General features: G+C 36.5%; 1 protein-coding gene across 3 annotated transcripts in view; it reads right to left on the bottom strand.

The window, feature by feature from the left end:
- GCFC2 (GC-rich sequence DNA-binding factor 2) overlaps positions 1-15,245 on the bottom strand; it is a 41,519-nt gene extending 26,274 nt beyond the window's left edge. Inside the window, exons 1-5 of one of the 3 annotated variants that reach the window (XM_069494398.1) lie at positions 14,957-15,245; positions 11,225-11,353; positions 7,026-7,250; positions 6,017-6,111; positions 1,785-1,900 (exon numbers count right to left, since the gene is read on the bottom strand). In XM_069494398.1, the coding sequence (XP_069350499.1) occupies positions 1,785-1,900; positions 6,017-6,111; positions 7,026-7,250; positions 11,225-11,353; positions 14,957-15,218 (827 nt within the window). In that variant the 5' untranslated portion in view covers positions 15,219-15,245. The remainder of the gene's footprint in view (positions 1-1,784; positions 1,901-6,016; positions 6,112-7,025; positions 7,251-11,224; positions 11,354-14,956) is intronic. The other 2 variants (XM_069494399.1, XM_069494400.1) reach the window with 2 other exon arrangements.
- Between the last annotated feature and the right edge of the window lie 1,022 nt (positions 15,246-16,267).

Raw genomic sequence — 16,267 nt, 5'->3', positions numbered from 1 at the left:
CAATCATGCTAGTATCCTGATCTTAGACTTCCCAGCCTTCAGAACCGTGAGAAATAAAGTCTATTGTTTAAGTCCCCCCCACCCCAAAAAAGAGACAGAACAGCAATTGGCAAAAACATTTTTTTGGAAAAGGCTGGACAGTAAATATTTTAGGCTTTAAGGACCAGATGATTGCTGACGCAACTACTCAGTTCTGTGTTGTAGCATGAAAACAGCCATAGATAAGATGTAAATATCAAAGTATGGCTGTGGTCCAATGAAAATTTATCTAACAAAACACAGTGTGGGCTGGTTGTTTGCTAACCCTCTAGAATACAGAGATAACTCAGTATCTAAAAACTGGTACATCGAAAGATTTTCAAATATTTAATTCGTTGTACAATGCTACAAAATGTCCTTTCTAGGTCAAATTCTCATTTAAATGGCCAACATATTTTAGTTGCAGTGTGATTAAGGAATGAAGCTACTTTAAAGTTGATTCATAGAAAAGATAATACGGAAAAAAATTTTGAACCTATTCTCAGGTAATAAAAAATGCATCTTGAATAGCAATAAAAATGTTCTTTAAAAATACCTGCTTTGGCATGAGAATCAAACTCTTTCCTTGTATCAATCTGTTATAGGGACTAACAAACTTTTACCATCATACTTGTTCTTTCGTACATCTAAAGATACACACTAGATCCTGAGTAGTACAATTACAAAATACAAACATTTAAAACAAAACTACTAATGATGAGGTTTGACTTAGTTTTAGCAAAAATACCACTTGTATTAAAATTAATACTAACTATATAAGAGATAAGTATTTAATATTAATACTGGTAGAATAAAAGATAGCTGTGCTTTAGAAGGGCAATCTGTACCAAGAGCTATAGTAATATGACCTTTGCCTGGAAATTTACCTTAAGAAAAAAAAACTGCAACAAATTAAAAGATGTTCATTATCTGTACCATTATCTATAATAGAGAAAATTCAGAAATCAAAATCTCCAACAGAGAAATACTTAAGTAAATTATAACAACTATATGAACAAACATGATAGCTTTTGTAATGTAGAAAAATGCTTATAATTATAGTAAGTAAAATAAGTAGAATTTTATATTTACTGATTTTAACCATGTAACATACATCTGTTATAAAGACTAAAAGACATACAACAGTCCCCTCTTATCCACAGGGATATGTTCCAAGACTCCCAGTGAATGCCTAAAACTGTAAATAGTAACAAACCCTATACATACTCTTTTTTCTTTACATACATACCTATGATAAAGTTTAATTTATAAATTAGGCACAGTACTCTTGCACTTTGGGGCCATTATTACATAAAATAAGGGTTACCTAAACCCAAGCACTGCGATACTGATAACCAAGTCAATCTGATAACCAAGAAGGCTACTAAGTGACTAACAGGTGGGTAGCCTAGAGCGTGGAGATGTTGGTCAAAGGGGTGATTCCCGTCCTGAGTGGGATGGAGAGGGACATCTCGAGATTTTACCACACTACTCAGAAAACCATGCAATTTAAACCAGATGAATTGTTTATTTCTGGAGTTTTCCACTTAACATGTTTGGAGCACAGTTTGACCATGGGTAACTGAAACCAGTGAAAGTGTGGATAAGGGAGGACAATTGTATACAAAAATAAAATCAGTTGTATGATAATATATATATAAAAATCTGTTTAAGATTAACATTTAATAATTTAAAAGAATACAGTGCAATTTTTTCACTATTAAATGCCTAGGACAAATGTAAATTTCAAAATGAATATTACTTACCTAGTATTTAATTGCTTCTTAATAATTTCTAAATTGACTGGAGAGAATGAAATGGAAGTATCAAACTTCCTCACTGTTTGAGATCGACTGCTGCGGGGAATACCTATGTCTCTTTCCTAAAAATAATATGAAAGTTGATTTTTTAAAAACCATTTCATTTACCTTACAAATGTTAAGAGCATGAAAGGAGACTAGATGATCCAAGGTCCCTTGCAGCTCAAAAATTCTATGTTTTGGTAATTTTTCATGGTCACAATGAAATGCTTTCAAAATCCTCAGTTTTAAAATTTACAAATTTAAATTCACAAGTAAGAGGCAAATATTAAAAATTGGGTTTTTAAAAAAAACTTAGCTCTTGAGGTTTTCAAAGCTAATTTTATTTACAGTCTAATGTACTCTCAGAAAGTCATGCAGTTTTTGAAGCAGCAGCAGTCCTTGGTAAATACTACCTTGTGTGGCAGCCACAGCTGTCTGGCTAACCGAACAGCTGTTTCCACGATAGAAATAGCTATTTAACTCCAAGACCATCCTAGTCAATGAAGAGTAAATGGAAGTCTGCTGGACGGTTTCTTAAGTAAAGCTTTTATCTTTCTTTCAGCCACTGCTATTTGGGTTTTCTGTTACTTGTAGAGAAATGCATTACCAACTAATACATCCTGTAACATGGTATATTTCACATTAGTGTCCTCTGACTAATTACAGCTCAGCAACTCCACTTACAGCTTGGAACGTTCAAAAGATCCTAAAGAACCTCTATTTTAGACAACGACATATGAAGAAGTGGACCAGATATTTAGCCACGTCATTGGCTTAATTGTCCCTTTTACATTTTCCATGAAGCATCATTTCTTATTTCAATTTTCACCAAGTCTCCCATCCAGCTCCAATCATATCTACAAATTCTCAAACACTCCAGATATTTTCAGTCTCAACTTCCTTACATGATAAATATCTTCCAATGGCCCATTCAAATACCACCACTTCTGTACGGGCTTTTCCAAACCTCCCCATTTACTCTCCCTTCTATAGAACTGACCACCCACTTGCTCCTTTGTGCTATCTCAGGACCCTGCACAGAGTTCTGTCATAAAACTTGTAGAATATCACGGTAATCTCCTCCTGCAAAGATTGTACATCATTGTAAGTGGCTGTAGTAGACTAATGGTGACCCTGTACAAGACATCTTCCTATTCATATATTACCTTATATGGCAAAAGATGTATTTAAGTTAAAGATTTTGATTGGAGAAGCTTATCCTAGATCATCCAACTGGGGCTTACGTGCAGATGGAACAGAGAGAAACATGGTCATAAGCCAAGACATGCCAATAACCACCAGAAGCTAGAAGAGTCAAGAAATGGATTCTTTTCTAGAGTTTCTGGAAGGAGTATAGCCCTACTAACACTTTGTTTTTGGACTTCTAGTCTCCAGGAGTTTAAAAAATTCTGCTGTTTTAAGCTACCAAGTTTATGGTAATTTGTTATAGCAGCCACAGGAAACTAATACAGTGGCAGATGGTAGATTGTCAATAAAGGAATCAGTAAATACAATCACATTAGTAATAAAAAATGCAAATCAAGTAAGCACGGGATTCTATTTTTGCCAACTAAACTTGTACCTAAAGCTGGCAAGACTGTGATGAAACAGTCCCATGATATTGGTGGCATTACAGATTGAGCTAAGTTTTCTTTAGAAGGCAATAACGTACTAAGTGCCATAAAAAAAGTTCATCTTCCTTGATTAGTAATACCACTCCTGGCAATTACTACAAGTCCAAAAACAACATATCTAAAAAAAGGAAGAAAAGGAGGGAAGGAAAAAAAAAATCTAAATATTCACTGATTCTTATTAATAGAAAAAATTCAGATCGCAAATAACCTAAAATATTCAAAATTAAGAATGGTTAAGAAAATTATGATTCACTGACTCCAATGATTATGCAGCTATTAAAATTCATTAATATTATAACTATGTAGAAACAGGAAAAGATATTTATAACATGCCAAGCAAAGAAATCAGAATTCAAAATTATATGCATACTGTGGTTCCCAAACTGTGTGCAAAGACATCCTAGCCAAGGGGTGAGATGAGATATTTTAAATTTTTCAGGGAAACAGTGCAATATTCAATTATCTCTTGGATTACTAGCTCTTAGTAGGATGTGGTATATTCCTTTTGATAAAGTCATATTTGTAGAGCTGGGTTTTGGGAGGGCACAAAGATTATAAAAACAAGTATTGTGTGAAGATCAATATGGAAATGAAAGTGGCAGTGTCCAATCTGACTCCAAGGTTTGAGAAGTCATGCAGTGCCCAACAGGTACACACATCCCATTAGTAAGTAATTTTGGTTATTTAAAAATAAAAAGATTGTATGTGACCCTTGACCCTGACTGGGCCACAGACCCTAAACAGAAAAACATTTTTTCTTCAATTTATCTGTATTATTTTTCCAAATGGCTATTAAGTTATTAAATGTTATTAAGTTAAGATTTAAATCTTACTATGTCTTTGGACTTAACTACTTAATAAATAGAATTGTTTGGTACTTCTTTCAGCTTAGCAGTACCATGATAAAATTACTGAGTCACTAAGGGCACATGAATGAGAAAGTCTGGGAACTTTTAATGTACACTATGATTGCAAAGAGGAAAAAAAAAAAAAAGAAAAGAAAAAACGAAAGCACATCAAATACAAAGAAATTATGCAAACTTGTGTAGTTAAAGACTGTGGCATGTTTTTTTCCAAAATATTTTTTTAATGCAGCTTTTACTAAAAACGGGAGAAGAAAACCTAAGCTTGTTATAGTCATAAAAACAGTCCTCTAAATCATTTCTCTTGTCAGATACTCCAAAATTACAACCATAGGCTTACCTTTACTTAGTTTTTCAGTTTTGATAACACGGAAATCTTCCAATATTTTCTTACTTAAAAGAACAAATAATCTCTCAGAGCATTCCTTTTTTTTTTTTAAGGAGACAAGGTCTCACTCTGTTGCCCAAGCTGGAGTACAATGGCTTGCTCATAGTTCACTGCAGCCTTGAACTTCTGGGCTCAAGTGGTCCTTTTGCCTTAACTTCCTGAGTAGCTAGGCCTATAGGCATGTGCCACCACACTCGGGTAATTTTTAAATTTTTTTTAGAGATGGGGTCTCGCTATGTTGTCCAGGCTGGTCTTGAACTCCTGGGCTTAAGTGATCCTCCTGTCTCGGCCTCCCAAAGTGCTGGGATTATAGACATGAGCAACTGTGCCTGGGCTTCTTCGAGCATTCTTATTAAAATGATTCAAATATAAAACCTAATATTTTTGTGGTATTATACAGGTTATAAGCACTTTGACTTACATCATTATGATTTTAAGCCTTACAACAACCTATTCAGGTATGTAACATTATCATTACCATTTTATTGATGAGAAAACTGAGAGAGACATTAAATGATTTGCTCAAAGTTGTACAAATATTTATTGAGCACTCATAACACTTGCAACTGCTGGATATAACACTGAACAAAACAGTTAGTAATCTTGACCTCGTGAAGCTTATAGTCTAGCAGCAGACCCAGAACCCATATCCAGGACTTTTAACCCCAAGTACAGTACATTTTTTGTTTGTTTTAAACCTCACTATTTAAACTTTACTTTTAAATACCTGTTTTGTATAATATAAAAGTGTTAGTATATAATTAAAGGCAAAAAAAATATGGTGCCCTCAAGTGGAAGGTATTTATAATTTAGTGGAACAAGAACATAATATGCGTGGTGTAGTGGGTTGAATGGTGGCCTACCAAAAGATAGACCTATGACTTAACCCCTGGGCTGTGTGAATATGACCTTATTTGGAGAAAGAGTCTTTGTGGCTGTAATTAACCGAAGGATCTTAAAATGAGATCATCCTGGATTACCTGAGTGGGCCCCAAATCCAATGACACGTGTCCTTATGAGAAACATACACCATAGAGACACAAAGAAGGCCATGTGGAGAGAGAGAGAGAGATGCGAGTTATGCAGTCACAAACCAAGGAATACCTGGAGTGACCAGAACTTGGAAAAAGCAAGGAAAAATTCTCCCCTGGGGCCTTCAAAGGAAGCAAAGCCCTGCCAACACCTTGATTTCAGATTTCTGGCCTCCACATTGTGACAGAATAAATGTCTGTTATTTTAAATCACCAGGTTTGTGGAAATTTGTTACAGCAGCCATAGAAGTCTAATACATATGGTATAAAAAATTATTACCTCTATGATTTTAACTGCTTTCTTCATTTGTTGATGTTCCCAAATATCTTGACTTTCATCTTCCTGACTTTCTTCACTTGTTTCATTTCTGCTTGCTAGGGAAAAAAAAGTTGACACATAAACATTCAATATTTTTCCATTCCAATTGTAGCAGCCAACGTCTTTTGGGGGCTTATTATATGCAGGCTTACCACCATTCTACATGTTATCTTTTCTTCACAATAATTCTGGGAAGAAGGCACTATTATTGCCTTCATTTCACAAATGAGGAAACTCAAACACTGGGAGTTCAAAAACTTGAGGACTATGTTGAAGCTGGAACTTGAACACAGAGATCTGACTCCAGAACCTGTACTCTTATCACCAAACAAAATACTATTGTTCCACATACATAAAAACTAAGAAAGAATGAAATGTTTGGTTTTCTTTATCAAAGATCTCTCAATTTCTACCTGAGAATCCAAAAACTTAAAAATAGTTTCTCAGTTATAAGGACAGCAAAGTCTCATTCTAAAAAAAAAAAAAAATTTTCAAGTAACAAAAACCTTAGCAAAATGTTTATATCATAAATGAGAAATGTGTAAATAGTCCTTTGAGGGTAGGATTATTGGTAGAGGAAATTTTTTATTACAACAGAAGGATTTTAATACATCACACCTAAAATCTCTATAGACTCTTCCATGTTAAATAAAAATTCTTTATAAAGATGACAATGATAGTTTTCAATATTTCAAAAATAAGATACTACACGATTTTTTTTTTAACCCATCAAAGAAGATCAAGTGGGGGTCAAGCATTAGTAAACATTATTACACATACCCTTTGATAACAGCATTTTGATACAGATACATCTTTTAAAAGCCATAATGTCATGGACCAAACAAAAGCCAAATCAACAATCTTTACAATATGAGACACCACATTACATTTTTATGGCAATTTTATCACATAATGTTATATTCTAATGAAAAATGCCTTAATCTTCAAATGCTGGTAAATAAATACATACTTGTCTCTTCAGCCATTCTTTGCCTAAGTGTTTGAGGCTTTGGGGCAAATGGTATCCTCTTTTCATGGTCATCAGGCTCACTCTCAGGATCGTCATCACTGTTTCTCTTCGTACCAGAGATGGTGGTGGGATGTTTTACATCCAAAGAAATATAATCACCTTGGGCCCTGGCCAATTCACGTTTTCTGCGGGCTGCCTGAATAAAAGCTGCATCAGGGATCTTAACTGAAAGTAACAAAAAGGACACTGAAAACCAAAGACCAACAAATAAATATTCCTCACATTTAAACAAAGAAAAAAGGCACAATTTCCCTAAATTTTTCACTATTTTGATACATGCATGTGACTTTAATGGCTCAAAATCTAATCAGTAAAGGAAGAAAATTAATTTAATAGAGATTAAATACAATTTAGAGAAATATAGGAAATTTAGAATTACCAGAAAACATACTTAAATGACTCCATTTTATCTTTTACTTTTTTTATTTATCAGGTGCTACTCTCTGTTGAGGGCTAGATATTTCTGACTTCTGGAGGCTCTGAGATTGTCAGGTGGGGATGTGGAGAGGGCTGAGCATGGAGTTCCTCAGTAACTGAGAACTGCAGAAGTTAAGAAGATCAATGGCATGCCAGTCTGACTTAGCAAGAGAGGTACTCCACTATGATGCACCCCTCCCCTGTGGGCACCCACAAATAGAGGGAGTGAGAAACAGACTACAACTGGTATGAGGCCAAGTCAGCTTTTGACATTCTGTGGTAAGTCTCACATGAATAAACATGAGAAGTTAAAAAGTGTAAAGGAAATAGGTTCATTTACCAGGTGAAAAACATTTAAACGGCAACTCTTAATAGAGGCTTATTTTTTTCTTTATTTTATAAAGAAAAACCTCATTAATATAAATGCTTCCAATTCAAAACAAGTTTCTTCATGTATGATCTAAGTATTTCTTAAAAAAAAATACTACAGGTAAACAAATGGTAAGAGAAATTTTCACCATTTCAAGCACCTCAAATTATTAAAGAGACATCAAGCCACTGAGGCTGAAGTAAATTTTCTAAACTTTCCCACAAATTGGTCCAAATTCTTTAAGAAATAAATAGAAAACATGCCATATGCCTGGAGATGCACAAATGCTCCAGTGTTTGAAATAAACAAACAAAAAAGGAAACGGATTTTAGAAATCATAGATCAATATGTTTGGCATCAGTCCTAGGGAAAATTTTAAAGTGCTTGAGTTAATGATGAAGTAATAAATATTGATCAGGAACAAGTAATATAAAATCAAGTGATCTACTTTTTTTTGACTAGTATTTATTTTTAAACTATCAGGGAAATGATAAAGGTCAGGTGTCTCTTCATCCACCCAAAGCATTTAACAGTTGGAGTCTTTCCTTGTGGCTAATGTTAAAATATGTGGGGTAAATCATAGAGTTCACTGAATTCTTAACTGGTTAAATACTAAAAAAAAATGTTGATTATGAAGCTAAGTAAGGGACCTGCCACTGAGATCTGTACTTTACCTTGTCTAGTTTAATGATTTTATTGTGATAGGAATGAAGACAAGATGACATGTCTTTAAAGCTGAGAGGTACAGCCAATATAAGCTAAAGCAGAATTAGGATTCAAAACCATCACAGCAGGTTACATTTACAACCCTGGGTAGATATTAGAATCACCTGAGAAGCCTGACAAGCTACTGATACCCAGGCCCCCATACCAGTGATTCAGCTTCAGTTGATCTGAGGTAGAGCTGAACGGCAGTATGCTTTTATAGTCCCTTAGGGAATTTTAACGTGCAGCCAAGTTTAAGATGATACATTTAGGGTCAAATATTCAAGTGTATGACTATAGAAACTGAAATACTTTTATGGAAGTGATTCACCTGCAAATGACTTAAAAGAGTATAATTAATAAGTCACAAACAATGTTAGTCACTAGTGAGACACTAGTGCTATATAATGCTCTCTCAAGCTACAATAAAGAAGTAAAAGTTCAAGGAAGAGTAGAGTATTTTTGTCTGTCCTGTTTCTCCATATCCAACACCTAGCTCAAGGGTTCCTGTTAGGCAGGGACCAAATCTGCTGGTGGCAGACACAGGCCAGGAAATGGTTCCTAGGGATAGAGAAGGACTGGGGAAGGGACTGTAGGAAAATGCAGCTAATAACCACAAGCAGCAGGAACTTGAGGTTTTGAGGCATACACACCTGTGGAGCTGCAACTTTGTTATAAGCACACCTGTCAGTCATGTATATCAATCATATGGTAACATTCCACATCTCCTGTAAGCCCTCACCCGGACCAGGCCAATAAAAGGAAAACACCTGAGAGTCCTAAACATCTATCTCCACTGGTGGAGACTGACCCGTTCCTCTCTGGAAGTACTCTTGCTTCGTACAGCCCCTGCAGTTTTTCTGCAATAAAAGCTGTTTGTGTGGAATTGCTTCCTGTCTGGGGTCACTCCACGTCATACTGACCCTGCTTGTGAATTTTCCAAGCAACGAGCCAAAGAACCAGGATAACAGTCCACCAAGAGGCGGACCCAACAGTTTCCACACAGCAGATGCTGGGCAGACATGGGATGAATTGATACAGTTAGCATACTGTTTTACAATAGAAACACGATGTTTTTACAGATTTATAACTCAAATAATTTTTCACATACATCATCCTATTTGATACACAATCATCTAAGGAGGAGAGATGAACTATCATCTTCCATTGGTAACAAGCAGTCTCTGCCACCAGGAATATTTCAAGGCAGATATTCTATTACTGGATCCTTCTAATAATTCTATTATCTGAACACAAAATAAATGCACTCCTTTCGCACACCAGTCCTTAAAATTATCACATTCCTCTGTCTTTTCTTCTCTAGCCAACACGTCCTTTGCACTTTAAGTGTTCCTCACAGGGCAAGTTTTCAACTTTAATCAGTGTTTCTCAATGGGGCATTTGGGGCAGGGGCAGTTCCTCACTGTGCTGAACTGTCCTGCACTGGGCAGGGCATTTATCATCTCTCCCCTGCAGGCACTATGTGCCAAGCACCACCTCAGTCACTGTGATCATTAAGAACTATCCCACACATTTCCAAACACTGCCCTCTCTCCTTTGGTGGGCAGTGCTACTAACACCATTCTATCCAGAATCTAGACAGGGCTTCAGTTGTTTACCAGGCTTCAATTCTTAGTATTGGCTTTATCATGCAGTACTCCTGTACCTTGTGAATGCAGATAGGGAAAAAAAATAAATACAAGGCTAGAGAGCTACTGGTTGTTTTTATTTAATGGATTAATACAGAAGCACTTATTACTATATTAATCTTTTAAAAAGTACTTTAACCATTTTATTTCAATATAATTTATTTCCTTTATAAAGCTAAATATTTGACTTTATTAATTTTCCCAGATGGGGTCTTAGGTTTCACTAGACTGAAAAAGCAGTCCACAGTACAAAACAAGTTATAAAACCTTGCAAAGGGCCAGAGAAATGTTTTTGACTTTGCAGGCCATAAGGTTTCTATTGCAACTTCTCAACTCTGCCACGCAGTGCAAAAGCAGCCACAAATAGTAAGTAACTGAAAGAGTGTGACTGTTTTAATAAAATGTTATTTACAAAGATAGGTGGTGGGCCAGATTTGCCAACCCCTGAATTAGAATGGTGGTAATTTGCCAACATCGTTCTAAAACAGAACAATGGTATTTGTAGAAAATTTTCAGTAGTCTGCCAAGTCCCATATAATCTGACTCCAACTTGTCCCTCCTGTTTTCTTTGTTCCTTTTTCTTAAACTCCCAAATATTTTCAGCCAAACAGAACTATTTTAAATCCTCTACACTTATCATATATCTTCTCTAGAGTTTTGGATATGCTACACCTTACACCTAAAACATTCTCACTGATCAATCTTACCATCCTTTAGGTATCAGCGTGAATCACTCAGTATAGCACCACAAAGTTAAGAAGAACATAGGTCATGGAGCAGATTGCCTGGGTTTGAGTCCTAGCTCTGCCTCTTAAAAGCTATTTGACTTTGGGCATGTTACATAATGAAAGTGAGCAGTAAATTTTGGCACTTTGACAATAATTTTTAATGACCAACTTACCCACGCTTTACTAGAGTTTGTTGGGTTATCAACAATAAGAATCACTAGTATAGAAAGTACTATATTAGAAATAAAATGTTTAACCAAAATTACCAACCTGTTGATGAAAATTCTTTTTCTTCTAGAGAGCTAGAGCTGTCAGAAGATGAACTCTGATCATCCTTACTTTCTGAGGAGTGATGTGTTGCATCCTCTTCATCTGTTGAAAGATCAACTGTTCTAGATTCTAACAGGACATCTGTTGTTAATAAGAAAGAATCAAAATAGTGGAATCAATAATTAAAATTCTGAACAACACACGGCATATCTATAATATGGTATTTTAATCCTACTCCACATATTTGAAATACACAGATATTTCTCCAACTTCCAGTCTTTCCGAAATAACTGGATGGTCTAATATATGCATAAAGATTTACTCCATTTGTATTATCTACATATCCAGTAAAATATTTCCAGAAGGATGCAATGAGAAAAGGAAAAGAGAAGGAAACATTAGAGAAAAAATAAAGGGACAAAAATTGAAGCAATATTTAGAAAAGAAAGACAGTGGCAGTGAATAGAAAAATAGTGGTAGTAAGTAGAAAAAGAAAAAATATTTAATGGACACTTGCTATATGCTAGGCACATTCAAACCTGTCTTACATGACTTATTAATATTTTGTTTAATTCAGTTCTATAAAGTAAATGCTATTTCCGATGAGAGCACTTAATATTGATAAGATTAATATTAATAACGCCAACTTAGTAAGTGGAGAAGCAGGGCTTTCAACTTAATTCCATCCAACTATGGACATTATTTCAATGTCTCGTGGCAAGAAGTACTATAATGAGCACTTTGGTCAAAATTAAAGCGTGTCTATTTTTTCAGTGTGGTTGGGAAGGTCACTTAGTCTGTTAAGCTCAATTAATCTATTAAGCAAAGACAACATTACAACATAAAGCCCACAGGAGTGTTGTGAGAATTGAATGAACAAAATATAAAGGAATTCTTGACATTACTGACAAGAAAAGATCTATTAGTTCAAAATAATTTGCCAATCTCCATGAGTAATCTTAAAAAATAAGATTACATGGTATTTTTTAATCTTAATATTTTACCTTAATTAGAAGACCTACATACAGTTTAAAGAAGTCTAGAGTAAAATTAAAACTTAGAAGACTAGAGGAAGATAGTTGCAACTTACATCTATCTTAGCTACTGCTATTTATGACAATCCCTACGTGTGCCCAAAGTGTATTAACACTAAAACAGTGCTTTTCAAGGTATGGCCCGTCCATCCTTGAAAGTCCCTAAGATCCTTTCAGAGAGTCTGTGAAATCAAAACTACTTTAATCACAATACTAACATGTTAGCTGTTCTTTTCACTGTGCTGACACTTATAAAACGAAGAGAAAGCAGTAGTGGGTAAAACTGCTGGGCCCTTACTATCAATCAAGATTGTGATGCCAATTTGAGGTAGCAGTTACTGTATTCTTAATCACCACGCATTGGGAGGGGAAAAAAAAAGTTTCACTTATTTCACTTCATGAAGCAATGAAAACTTTTTAATTTCATTAAATCTTAATCCTTGAGTAAACATCTTTTTAATATTCTGTGTGACAAAATGGAAGTGTACATAAGGCACTTTTGCTGCATACTGAAATGCAATAGTTGCCTTTAGGAAAAGTATTTTTGTGAGTTGCAAGCTGAACCAGCCATTGTTTTCAAGGTGAAATATCATTTTACTTGAAAAAATAACTAAAAAAACCAATCTGGTTACTCAGACACAGGTATCTGACAAACATCTGCTTAAACGCAACCCAAGTTGTGCCTATCATTTCAAGAATGAGAGATTTGAAGCGAAAATTGGAATTCTGGAAAACCTGTATCCTCCACTAGGAACTTCACAGTTTCCCAATACTTAAAGACTGACAAGATCAGTGCTAAAATTAAGTGATTTTTTTGATATTGTATAATGTCCAAACATTTGCAAGATCTGCAAACCTAGCAAATGAATACTTTCCCAATAATCAATGCACAATATTATCAATCACTCATGAGTAAAAGATCCAAAATGCCAAACAGACCAATGAATTTTAATGTAACAGAGAACCAAAAATTTACTGACATGGTTTAAGATTCCATGTTGCAACTAACCTTAAAGAAACTATTACTTGTTAAGCTTTGTTGTAATATTAAAGCACAACACCCTCAATAATCTAAAAAGGCTGTTAGATACTCCTCTTAGCCATATATCTGTGAAAGGTTGTCTTTTCTTCAAATACTTCAATCAAAACAACATAGCACAACCGATTGCATGCAGAAGCAGCTGTGAGAGTGTTCAGCTGTTTTCTACTTAGACATTAAAAAGACTTGCAAATTGAAAACAATGCCACTTTTCTATTTTTTGGAAAATATTTTTCACAAAAATGTTACTTAGCCTTACATGTAATTTTTAACAATGAGTTAATAAAATTTTAATTTCTAGTTTGGTAAGTATTGATAGATACAACATACAGAAACAAAAGCTCTTTGGGATCCTTACTCATTTTTAAGAGTATGAAGGGGGTCCAAAGACCAAAGTTGGAGAACCACAGCCCTAGAAGGCAAGAGAAAAGGCAATTCCTGGCCTAAATTCTCCTTACTAAAGTTTAACCATATGACTGACATATTTTAGAGTACAAAAACAAATATAAAAGGTCATAACAAACACCAAGAAACCACTAAGATCATGAACTTGGAGGATATTATGTTAAGTGAAATAAGCCAGGCACAGAAAGACAAACACTGCATGATCTCATTTACATGTGGCATCTAAAAAAGTGTAAATCACAGAAGCAGAGAGTAAAGTGGTGGTTACCAGGGGCTGGGGTTGAGGGCGGTGGTGGTTGGGGAGATGTTGGTCAAAGGACACAAAATTTCAGTTAGGAGGAATAAGTTCAAGAGATCTACTCTACAACATGACTACAGTTAATAACAATGTACTTTATACTTGAAAATCTACTAAGAGTAGCTTTTAGTGTCTTACCACAAAAATTATCTGAAATAATAGACATTAGTTTGATTTAGCCACTGTACACAGTTCATACATTATGTTGTACACCCTAAGTACACAAAATTTTTGTCAATTAAAAATTTTTAAAAATCATTGAGATCACTTTAATAGGAATAAAAATTGAAAAATTTGGCTCTCAAGACTAATCCAAAACCGTATTCCTTATTAATCTACAATTCAAACTCACAGCAGCACATTTTTTGTTAACAACTGTGCTGCCTGAAATGTTTATGTAAGAACTTAAAGGTACTTCAAATGACTACATTGTATTTAAAGCCATTACTGGTATAATCTACAGCGTCATCAATTTATTATGCTATTTAGTGTTGTATATGTTATTATCGGGTTTTGCACATAATTGGTGGAAAAAGAAAAAAGAGAATTTTCCAAAACCGGTCACAGAGTTTTTAATGTACTAGTCTGGTTATGTGTTTTCCAGAAAAATAAATTCGTCAAGTTTCCAAAAGGTACATGTAACCTTTGCCTACCTAACAGCATTAGAATTACTGAACACTTTCGTGACGATTTAGGTTCTTCATAAACATCAATCACTGTCCTACAGCTATAATTGGTGGGGTGATCTGATAGTGAAAACAAAAACAGAGCCACCAAAATGTATAGGATTCCCCTGAGTCCCCCACGGCGCCCCGTATGCAGATGCAGGCAGCGGGCCAGCGCTCGAAGGCGGGCTGTCTCGCTGGCTGTCGGTAAGCAGCGGGTTACAGGAACCACTAGAGAAGCACCGAGGGACTTCGTAACCCCTTCCCGCCTCCCCGCGTCACCTTGGACGCCCGCGCCTGCCGCGCGGGGAGCCGCTCCCGGGGCGCGCCGGGAAGTCGCCCACACCGGGCCCCGGCCCCGAGCGCCCCGGACTCGGCGGGGCCGTTCCGCCACCTGCGCGAGGCCTTCTCCAGAGGGCGGCCCTTCCTCCGCAGGGCCGGAGGTCTCCTGTTCCTTCCGTGTTCCAGGCTCAGCAGACGGCTCCTCGGCGCCGTCGCTGTCGCTGGAATCGGCCGGGCGCTGCCGAAAAGTCCTTTTCGGCCTGTGAGCCATAGCCGAGGCCCGAGCGCCGCGTGCACCCTCAACTCCCACGCACACCACCCCGGGTCTTTAGTAACCACCCCGGTGCGCGCGCCCGCCTCGCCATGCTGCAGGGTGCGCGCGCCCGTTCTGCGCGCCGTAGGCGCCCGATTGGCCCGGCGCATGCGTACTTTGACTGCCTGGATTTGGTCGGCCAAGTCCTCTTCCCAGGGCTGAAGTCACGGGAGGCAAAGCGTTGTTCTCCGCCAGGCTGAGTTGCGTGGACCGTTGCCGAGAGATTTCCACAGCCTCCCGGAGCCGAGTCCCGCGGATAGCAGCACTCACGTGCTCTGCTTGTGCAAACCCCATCTAGTTATCAGGCGTTGTGCTCTCTGTCCTGGACTGGAACCAGATCCATTATCTTCTATTTTCTGAGAAAGCCCCTTCCATCCAAGAATTAAAACCAAACCCCCAGCAGTCTGTGGGGGGTGGGGGGGTGGGGGGAGATGCCTCTGAAGGCTAAACGGTAAAATCTACGCATAAATGCGTACGGATGAGTAAAAGTTTGCTCACGGATAAGCAGAAATCAAGTGATTGCTCCCAGGCTGCAGGAAGTGTGGTTGGGATAACATTAGTAAAAAAGTAGCAATCACTTTGAAATAATTCTTGCACCTGCGGTATGGTCTTGACTGACAGCAGAGCTGATTTTCACTTTCTCACTATTAATAATTGCAAAGATAACTCAATCCAGGACAAAAAAAATCACTTAGAGCCTTGTATCACAAGAAATTATGTATAACATAATTATACAATTTTATAAGGAAATATCAATGGATCAACAAAAGACTTTCAAGCGTAAACTGCATTAGGTAAAATGTTGTAGGGAATAGAAGTATAAATTGAAGGAGAAAAAGCAATGATGCAAAGGTTTTGTGTACTTATTAATGATATTGAGTATTAATAGGTTTGACATTTAGGTTACACTAGATACGTTTAAATGAGTGATATAATTTTTATTTAAAAAGTCAAATTGTATTCTTTGCAACTGTCAAAACTTACAATTAAAACTTAGAGATGTCTGT

The sequence above is a fragment of the Eulemur rufifrons genome, chromosome 19, assembly GCF_041146395.1.
Source record: "Eulemur rufifrons isolate Redbay chromosome 19, OSU_ERuf_1, whole genome shotgun sequence".
NCBI lineage: Eukaryota > Metazoa > Chordata > Mammalia > Primates > Lemuridae > Eulemur > Eulemur rufifrons.
This window is presented reverse-complemented; position numbering and strand designations above follow the sequence as displayed.